This window comes from Etheostoma cragini, chromosome 7, assembly GCF_013103735.1.
Source record: "Etheostoma cragini isolate CJK2018 chromosome 7, CSU_Ecrag_1.0, whole genome shotgun sequence".
NCBI lineage: Eukaryota > Metazoa > Chordata > Actinopteri > Perciformes > Percidae > Etheostoma > Etheostoma cragini.
The window spans coordinates 738,592-749,297 of NC_048413.1; the positions used below are offsets into that span (position 1 = coordinate 738,592).

The 10,706-nt window shown below is 42.1% G+C and overlaps 1 protein-coding gene across 1 annotated transcript; it reads left to right on the plus strand.

The window, feature by feature from the left end:
- Window positions 1-4,936: 4,936 nt before the first annotated feature.
- sox18 (SRY-box transcription factor 18) lies at window positions 4,937-10,304 on the plus strand. The gene is made up of 2 exons (XM_034877472.1): window positions 4,937-5,792; window positions 8,693-10,304. Exons 1-2 carry the CDS (start codon window positions 5,387-5,389, stop codon window positions 10,045-10,047), a joined length of 1,761 nt encoding a protein of 586 aa, XP_034733363.1. The 5' UTR covers window positions 4,937-5,386; the 3' UTR covers window positions 10,048-10,304.
- The last annotated feature ends 402 nt before the right edge of the window (window positions 10,305-10,706 follow it).

Sequence of the window (10,706 nt, forward strand, 5' to 3'; positions counted from 1 at the left end):
ACCACCTTCCATCATCCGGACCCTTTTTCTGAATGTGATCATTCATTCAGTGACCCCCTCCTCGTTTCTGTTTTTTGTGTATATTTCTTTACTCATTTAATAAAGTTTTTCCCACAAAATGTCTGTCAAATATTCTTACAGATATATGAATAAAAAGTCAAATCTTCCCCCAATTTTTTTTTAATAGTTTTAATCAAAACTAGCTGTGATGTTTTGTCATTGTCTCTGTGTCTCCAGTTGTTTATCAGCCTTTACAGCGGTTTGGAGAGAAAATAACACACTTAGGCTCATTTAATCCTGCCTCAACCAGAGACTGGATTGCCTTTCACACACGTCTGGACCCTGAAACTGGCTCTGCATCTAAACGTTTGTATAAAAATCCAGTTCGAGGTGAAATTTAAGGGAAAAAAACACTTCTTCTCAATTAGACCAATGTATTTTTGGATCATAAAACATCACACACAAACACATAAATGACCACGCAGACATCTAACACAAGCAAAATGGAGGACTAACAGGCTTATTTTCTCATTGTGCAGCATCTTTGGGATTGTACGGTGGCTTTTGAATTTGTTTCATGGGATCGTGAAACTCTTCTGGGAGCCACTCAGCCTTGAAGAGAAAAAAACATATTACCAAAATATGAAAATGAGGCAGTGTAAGCTGGGTACACAGTTGAAAATTGCAACAAAAAAAAAAAAACTAGAGCTACTTTAATGTAAATGTTGGCATTTTTTAGGTCCTCCACCTTCAACACACATCTAAAAAAACACATAAAAACACCTAATGTCTGAATCTGTTGACCTTAAAAAGATATAATGATGCCAAAAATCTATTTTTTTTTGTCTAGACAAGGCTCATCAAATGATGTGCAACTAGTTGTTTGATGCATGTGTCTGTTCTTTCTTTTGTGTAGTTTGTTTACTATGCAAGTGTGTGTGTGCGTGCGCGTGTGTCAGTTGGTGATAGAGGTGGGGGATTCCCAAAGTGACCTGTGTTAACGGTGTGTGTGTGTGTGTGTGTGTGTCTCCAATCCATCATCCCACACTTCCCTCCTTCAGCACGTTCGAAAATAGAACGGTGTGTGTACATGACCTCTCCCACATATAAACACACACACACACACACACACACACACACACACACACACACACACAAGTAAACACGCCCATTATGATGCCATTGCGTCTTAGCTTCCAGTCCAGAATGTGTGTGTCTATTGTTTGTTTGTGTGTGTGTGTGTGTGTGTGTGTGTGTGAGTGTGTATTGTCAGGAGTTGCAAGGAAACATGTCCCTCGTGCCATGTTCTCCCTTCTCTTTCTCTCTCCGTCTCTCTTTTCTTTCTCGCCACAAAGTCTGGAGTTGCTGCCAAATTTCCTTTGTGGCAAAGGTGTGGTGCCACGACACTGTCTCTCTTTCTCTCTCTTGCACACACACACACACACACACACACACACACACACACACACACACACACTGGTGATTCTGGACTGTATGGTAACCTTGTATAAGCACATAACAGATGAGGTGACGGTGGTGGGGAGGGTGGAGGGTGGAGGTAAAGATGGCGTGGATGCCAGGTGATGTTTCCTCTGCTGAGGTCATTACTTCCTGTAGCTGTTGACTACATTATCATATCATCTGGAAGTAATCCCACTCGTGCTGGACGACTTCATGACTAAATACCTTAGTGGGAGTTGAACTGGTTAACGACTGGAAACAATGGGGTTACTAGCCTGATGCCTTTATTTAATCCATAATAAAACATATACTGTGAATACAACACTATGGGGGGGGGGATTTCATGCTGAAACTTCCTATAACTGTTCACATCTGCACCGGGTGGATGGCTACGACACAGGTTGCCAGATTCTGTTCGGGAGCACAGGTTTCATTAACCCTTATGTTGTCTTCCTGTCCACCATGAAAACACACTTTTGTCCCAATCTCAAGGCTTTAGCCTCTTTTTCGAGTTTTCTTTTTTTTTTGACGTTTCTGTTTTTGTTTTCAACGCTTAGGTCCCTATTTTCAAAATTGATATATCACACATCTGAGGTTTTGTCGCCTTTTTCCAACATTTTGTCACTTTTTCAAGGTTTTGGCTGCTTTTTTTAACACAGTTTAATAGCTTTTTGTCCTGTTTTATTATTATTATTTTACATTTTTTGTGCTTATTTTGACATCCCATATTTTCTAATATTAAAAAACTTTGAAAACGGGTCAAACATGAGGGTTAAGTCACTCCACAGGCACAATGGTACAATCCATTTTGTGTTGTCTGTTTCCACAATGCAAGTCCCTCTAAATGTCATGCGAATAGTATTAATCTTCTCATCTCACGGATGGAAAGGAACCAATAAGCATGGTCCCCAAAATGTTGAACTATTCCTTTAAATGTCCACGATTGAGTTGAGCTGCATTGATCAGATCTGAACGACTGCTAATAGTCTTTTATCCCATATTGATGTATTTAGAGGTGCGTATCTATTGCTGGTTTGATGCCCTATTTTATACTTTTACCATTACAAAAGTATCATTTTTAGATTCAGGGGCAATTTAGTATGTCAGTGTGTTTTTATTGTCTTGTGTACACAGGGTGCCCATTCAGAAGAGAGTACAACACTTTGAGTACAACAAATACACATTACTTTCACTTGACATTTACACACACACACACATATATATATATATACATATACAGTATATGTACATGTGCGAATAGATTAACAGCATAGAGATTCCAAAAGAAGCTGAAAGTAGGAGGTTGAGACCCTGAGCTCTGTTTCTAGATTTATAAACGCACGCACCTCGATGCACTTACAAACAATGACAATGACACTCACACACACACACACACACTTTCCTCCCCACGCCCAGCTCCATGGGAGACTGCTGCGGCGTCTCAGAGCCTCCTGCTCCACCAACCGGGAACTACTCCCACTTACCATGTTGTCCCAGACTCTATGTGTGTGTGTGTGTGTGTCTGTGTGTGCGCAGGGGGGTTATTATATTGTGGCAGTGAGAGGGGGTAGGGGGGCATGTCCTTGGCAGACAGACAAACGCACCACATACAATATATTCATCTAAAGAGGTCATTTAGTTGAGGGATGAATTTAAAAATAACATCTGGCTTTACAGCAACGGCTTTCCTTTCTCATTCCCTGAGTAGACAGGAGCTGGATCTGCACACTGATCCCTGCACCGGGATATGTGACACATTCATACAGGGTTGCAACAAACACAGCGCATTTAGTTCAATGAACTGTCAAAATCCCATCAACTTTTCATCATGCCCATGTTTGTTCCTCCATATCATCCTCCAGGATTCGTAGTGCTTGCTCGCTGGCTGCTGTGATTTCAAAATCACTGAACCAGCACATGAAAGCACCACGTGTCATAGTATTGAGTCTTTTTTTCACTTGACCACAGAACAAGTTAACTTTAACTTAAAAATGGTTTAACCATCACAGTGAAATAATCTGTCGGACTCCCTCTTTTTTTAGAGAATGTGCGTCATGTTAATCATGTCTTTACTTTGACTTTGTATGCAATGGCACACAGTAGGAACCCAATATGATGCAGAATGATGCATCAAAAATGTCCCGGTGTTTCACAATCTCAATCATCTTTTCTGTTATGTGCTGGTTTTATCTGACCAACACACCAACAGTCATCGAGTAACTGAAACCATTACCATAAAACATAAAAATTCTGTAACTATTATTAGATATTACCATCTAATACAATTGTTTAATCACCACATGTGACTACTATGGAATGATCTGCCTTTGCATGTAAAACAGGCCTCTTCTTTATCTGTTTTTAAAACCTTTCTTAAAACCCATCTTTTCTCTTTGGCTTTTGACACATAGTAAGATGTCCACCTCATTTACTTGTTCTTATTTGCTACTTTGTGTGTTTTTTAATTGTATGGTTATTAATTATAAATTTGTTTGTTTATTTTCTGTTCAGCACTTTGGTCAACTTTGGTTGTTGTAAAGCGCTTAACAAATAAAGTTGGTATGGTATGGTACTTGCCTCAGCAACGTCAATCAAACCTGAAACCTTTACTGTTGGGGTTCAACATGCCTGGACCCCCATCTGGAGCACCACCCACTCCCTTTCACCCCTCCAACCCCCCACCCCCCCGCCCCTCCTCTCAGCCCTTAAGTTGTTGTTAAGCTCAGCCACTAATCACTTTGGTTAAGACTGTGGTCAACTGCGTTACCGCTGCCCTGCCCTCAAATACACACACACACACACACACACACACACACACACACTGTAAGCCCACACTAACACATGTCGTAAAACATACTATATACGTGTTTGTTAATGTTTTGTCTCTCATTTGTGTGCAAACTTAATTACAAGTGTTGTCTTGGTCTCATTTAATGTGTGCTTGTTTCATGAATGCCTTAGAGAGTGTATCCGTGCAGATACCTGGGTGTGTGTGTGTGTGTGTGTGTGTGTGTGTGTGTGTGTGTGTGTGTGTGTGTGTGTGTGTGTGTGTGTGTGTGTGTGTGTGTGAGAACAGTTTGCATGAGTTTGTCCCTTGAATGTGTGTATTCGTGTGTGTGAGAAGCTCCATTCTCAGTTGGGCAGAAACAATGGAACCTCTCTGATTACATCTCCCTGTGTGTGTGTGTGTGTGTGTGTGTGTGTTTGTGCGTATGTGTATGTGTGTGTGTGTGTGTGTGTGTGTGTGTGTGTGTGTTTGTGTGAAGCTACAGGGGGGAGGAAAGGGTGGCGGTCGCGGAGGAGGAAAGAGGGGGAGGCTGTGCTTGGACCTGCCCCCCTCCCTCCTCTGCTCTATCTCCCTCACACACTCGTCCCTTCCTTTCGGCCCGCCTGGCATCTCATTGGTTAAATCCCCGGCTATGTATTTGTGTGATTGGTCAGGGCGGGGTATATATACTCAGCGTGGGTCGGTTAAATCTGGCCACAAGTTTCCAAACTTTGAAAGAGGGCAGACAGACAGAGACGGTGAGTGGGGCGGCCCATGAGACGGAGGGGAACCAAGCTTTGGACAAACCGCCGCACCACACACTCCAAACGCGACCTGGTGTCTTTTGAGGGAGAGAAAGAAAGAGTGAAGAAAAGAAAGAGGCAGAGTCCTTGAGGACCATTTACAGGGGGAATATCCTGCGCCACAACTTGTTTGTTTTCTCTTTCTTTCTCGTCTTCCAGCTCCTCTCAGATCTCGATGCTTTGCTTTGGGATTTGTGCTCCAAATCCATCAAAATCCTCTTCTGATCTTTCTGTTCTTCAACCAAAACATTTTGAGCTGCACATTTTTTCCAGAACTTTGCAACCCAACGAAGTGAGACAGACACTTGCAGGATTTTGCTTGGACTGAAAAGTTGAATCCAAGCCCGGTTCTGGAATGAATTTAACCGATCCCAGCTTGTCGAGAGAGACTCTTCTGCATGTAAGCCGGATGTCTCTTGGGGGCCCCTGGGCGTCAGGGACCCCGAGCCCTGCTTCTGATTCTGAAATAGGTTTTGAGCAGAACCTTTCCGGAGACTGCGGTTCTCCCGATGGCCTTGGAACCGGGAAGATGAGGAGAACAGAAGCGAGGATTTCTCTGACGCCCAGTTCCGGGGGACAGAGTCCGGACCTGACCCAGGCGGGAAGTGCGTCGGCCGGCACGGCCGATGGGAAGGCTGTGGGGGGTGAGCAGAGGATCCGCAGGCCCATGAACGCCTTCATGGTCTGGGCCAAAGACGAGAGGAAGCGACTGGCCGTGCAGAACCCTGACCTGCACAACGCTGTGCTCAGCAAGATGCTCGGTAAGCCAGGGAGGAAAAACCCCAATCAGGGAAATCCAGACTCTAACTGAAACTGAATGCAGTGTAGCAAAACCTTCCAGTAAAACCAGACTGGTGGAATCCAGTTAGGTGGGATAACTGAATCAGGACCCAGTTACCACAATGCATTTTCAGGCTAAGAGGATCTCTGACCCATTCTAAGATGATCTCAGTCTTAAGATGGTTCTGGAAACTGGGTCCAGACCAGTTCAGATTGCCTAAAGCAACATCTCAAACATAAGTTTTATAAAGGGACCTTTGGGTATGTAATTGCAAGTTATATATTTATAAATGAATTTAAAGCTCAGTGGGACACACCCCACCCATCTGATCCCAGTAATGCTGATAGAACTAACAACAAGAGCATCATGTTAGAAGTATTTGTGTGTACTTTTAAAATACACACAATACACAAAGAATGTCTCTTTGAAGTACATCTAGAACGGATAAAAAATTAATTTGTTTCTAGTTTGTGTGTAATCGCAAGTTAAGTAGGACACTTATGCAATTAATCACAATTAAAAATTGTAATTGATGGACAGCCCTATATAGATTATATAATATGATTTCACAATTCCATTCTCCTTCAGACAATAATGTCATCAATCATTCATCACTTCAATATGACTTAAAAGTGATTCTTTTGGTATCACTATTGTTTCCATGATATTAACATGTTGAGAGCTTGTTTTTCTTTGGGCTGCTAAGTGTTAACAGCTTCACTCTTTAACCGCTGAAGCAGTAAACTCACATCTGTCATAGGTCGTTGACTGAAGAACAAATGTACAGTTTCACAAGTTCAGCTGATGTTCTTACATAAAAAAACTTGCATTGAGATTATTATAATCTCAACACTGAAGTGATCTTTGAGCATCACACACAGTCTAAAGTGTCCCGATCCACTCTTACGACACAAATCTGGTCTCCGCTGACAACCCTGCTCATTATGTTTCAATCTTCATCATTTTCCACTGGGACCACAACCGCCATTCAGCAAAGGGTTATGACCACTGTGCAGAGGATTTGATAAAAACTAGTTTTGGGTGGAGTACTATGTATCATATACGTTGTTTAAGCAGCAGTGTCTTTGAGAAATCGATTATAATTGAGTTTAAATGTAAGAGCAGGCAATGGGGTCAGGGTTTACAATGCATTGTTAATTTTTTGGGGGAAAACATGTTTATTGATTTTCAAGAAAAGGAATAAGGAAAGAGGAGAAAGGGAAAAAATAAAAAAACCTAGAAAGAAAAAATACCTAAACTGAACATATAGAACACAGAACACCTTGGATTACAACAATATTCCATGTTCATATTTAGGATGGATACTATAAACAAAAACATCTTGAGGTAATAAAGTCATAATCACATACATCAGTATGATCACATACTAATTTGCACATTGAGGTTTTATGAAATAGCCAACGTCTATGGGTTCACATTTTTAAAGTGATTCAGCATCGGGTCCCATGTCTTTTCAAACGTCTCCTCTATATTCATTATACAATCTCAATCCTTCCAGATGTAAATCATTTGACAGTTCTCACCGCCACAAACATTATGAAGGCACAGAATCCATTTTCCATATACGTAAAATTAACTTGTTTACAATCATCATATCAAATTGAATGGCTCTTCTTTCAGATATATTAATTGAGAGGACACTTGTGGCCCCTAGGATTGCTACCAAAGGGCCGGGTGTGCATTGTTAATTTTGCCGTGACTGAGACGGGACTGATGCAAACTAACTAAACCGATGCAAAGATTTACTGATTTTAATGCATGTTTATCACGTGTCACATCTTCATGTTGATGTCGATGAAAAGTACAACAAAGTAAAAAAAGATTGTGTGCAGCGGTTTTGACGGGCTAGTTTTTGTGTAACTTCAGAGAGCAACAGGCTCTTTTTAATATTAATCTGCTTCGACTGAATACAACGTTACACAACAAAACTGATCTGCAAATCTGCTGAGCTCATCTGCAGCTTGAGGTTTTCAAATTCAAACCATCAAGTGCGTCTCAAATGGAATTAGGGTTGGATGATGTGGAGAAAATTAAATATCACAACTGACGATTGTTGACCAAAACCTTAATGTCGATATTTCGACATTATCGTAGGGTTGGCTATTGGTCCCTTAAAAAATATTATCATGATGAGGTTTTAGATAATGTCAATATAATGACTAAGTGGGTAAAAAATATTTGTACAGCTAGAACAGACTGAAATATCTAGTCTCATGTCACATTATCAATACCATATCGATATATGGCCGAGCCCTACTGTGAATCATGGCAATTTGTGCCTGAGCAGCTTTTAGACCTTTTGACGTTGGGGACTGCTAAAAACTGTTATAATAACTGAAATACAGCTATCAATGAGAGCTGCATTGTGTCACTGTTTTTTCCATCAATGCTGTCTGATTGAATCAGACCCAACAGACCTGCAGGGGATCACCAGGATTATCTGGCATCCTGGTGCCACAGTAGAACCTGAAACGTCAGTGTACACTGACATTACAAACACACATTTAGTGCCAACAACACCAACAATTGGTCGATGGAATGTGATCATCAAATTCTCCATTGAGTTATATGCAGAAATGTCATCATTCTTTTATCTTCTATGATAGTAAACTGAATACCTTTGGGTTTGTTGGACCAAACAATTAATTAATAATTAAGAAAGTAGTTGTCAGATTAATCCGTAATAAAATAATCTTACAATATGCTGTCTAAAGATGATGACTTTGATTTAGATCATGATTGTCTGTGAGATTATTAGCAATTCTTTTCTTGAATACCATTTTTGCCTTTTTCAAGGCACTAAAAGGATAAAAATAGTGTTCATTATTTTGTAATAGTGTCTTTTTTCATATCTTTAAGGTCAGTCATGGAAGGCTCTGAGTGCTACAGACAAGCGGCCATTTGTGGAGGAAGCAGAACGTCTCCGTGTCCAACACCTCCAGGATCACCCAAATTACAAGTACAGGCCCCGTCGCAAAAAGACCACCAAAAAACTCAAGCGGGTTGAACCAGGGCTTCTGCTTCACAGTTTAGCCCATGGCGGGGCACCAGGCCTTGGATTAGGCCCTGGTATCAGCCCCTTGGGATCAGAAAGTGTCTCTGGAGGTTCTGCTTATGGTAACATAGGTGCCCACCCTTCACATTCCCATCACTCCCACCATCTTCTGCACTCTCTTGGGCACTTCAGGGACCTCCAGGCCCCAGGACACCTAGAGCTGGAGAGCTATGGCCTTCCTACTCCGGAGATGTCCCCTCTTGATGTTCTGGAAGATGGAGCTGGGGAATCTGTGTTTTTTCCCCAACATATGCAAGAAGAGGCGGGTTTGGCTTGGAGTGGCTACCACCACCACCTTCAACACCCTAACCAGCATTACAGCCATAATTACAACAACCACAGTCACCACAGCTCTATAAATGGTGCGGCAACACACGGTTCAGGAATGAGTCTTGGTGCCAGTTTAAGCAACTGTTTGAACTCCAATATGAGTCCAGGTAGAAGCCCCAGAGTTGATACTAGAACGAGTTCTGTCGAGTCACATATGATGTCGAGCATGAACTCTAGGTTAAATCCCAGCTCTCACCACATTGCCTTGCGGAGTCCTGTAAAGTGCCTACCACCTCTGTCCAACTGCTCCTCGCCAGTGTCTTACCCCCAGCCCTCCATCAGCCTCCCTGAGCTGACAAAATCCCACCAAACACTACATCAATCCACTGCTCCTGTCGGCTACTTCAGCCAAACGTATGGAAACAGCGCTCCGAATGCGACGTATTACATCCCCTCTCAGCTGGGGCAGCTTTCACCTCCTCCTGAAACTTCTCCTTCTTCCTGTTCACCCTCCTCCATCCCCACATCCACCTTCCCCCCTCTGTTGCACTTAGACCCTTCAAATCCAGAGTCCTCCTGCCATTTAGGGTCTTCTTCGGCTGAGTTCTGGTCCGAGGTGGACAGGCATGAGTTTGACCAGTATGTAAATGTTGAAAGGAATCGAGAGGAGGCCTACGGACGCGGTGGGGGCTGCGGTGGTGGGTCAAAAGTCTTGAGTGGGCGCAGTAGCAGTAGTGTAGGTAGTACCGTGAATAGCAGTATTATGAACAGGGATGTCAGTAGCATTTTGAGTGGTACTGGTGGCTGTGATGAAGGGAGCAGTCCTCTTATATCTGCTCTTTCTGATGCCAGCAGTGCTGTCTACTACAGTGCCTGTATCACTGGATAAATACTTCGTAATCTCATCTCTCGATGTGTACCTGCTTGCATACTGCACAATTGGGTTTGGGTCATTTGAACCATGGTTACATGATCGGGAGGAAGTATGTTGGGAACATTAGTTTTGGCTCATATTCTTAGCCATTGTCATGCCTAGCTTGTCTTTCACAGACTAATTCTTAATTTAAAAGCTTTTCTCCATTCTGAAAAAGAAAGATGCCGACAAGTGTTTTTTATCATACCAACTTTTTCTGGAGCCAGAGCTGGAGCGAGACAAAAAATACAGTTGTTTCTTTTTTTTTTTTATGTGCGAACTGGAAAAAATAAAAAACGTAACTGGAAAAGAAAACTCTTTCGTCAACTTAAAAAAACGATAGTTAGATAGAAAGTTCAGATTGATTAATTTATCCCTGAACATGATCTTGAATGATTGTGTGGCTAAGCAGCATTCCTTGATAGCGACAGGCTAGTGTGGTTGGTGTAGTTTTGTTAACTCGCTAGCATGGATAATTACATATGCATGGGTTGCTAGTTGATGGCAACTTTTAGCCAGAATGTTCTAGCAGGAGGTTTTGGCTTCTGCAAAATTAGCTACTCAGCTAACATAGCAATTGAAAAAAAAGAACTCGCCATTTCTGTTGCATCACTCCCAGCTTGATGCTCTTTATC

What these genes read in the sequence shown, in the direction of transcription:
- sox18 (XM_034877472.1), top strand. Translation starts at nt 5,387, where the DNA reads ATGAATTTAACCGATCCCAGCTTGTCGAGAGAGACTCTTCTGCATGTA. An exon ending in TGTGCTCAGCAAGATGCTCG is followed by an intron (nt 5,793 to 8,692) that starts GTAAGCCAGGGA and finishes CATATCTTTAAG; the next exon opens with GTCAGTCATGGAAGGCTCTG.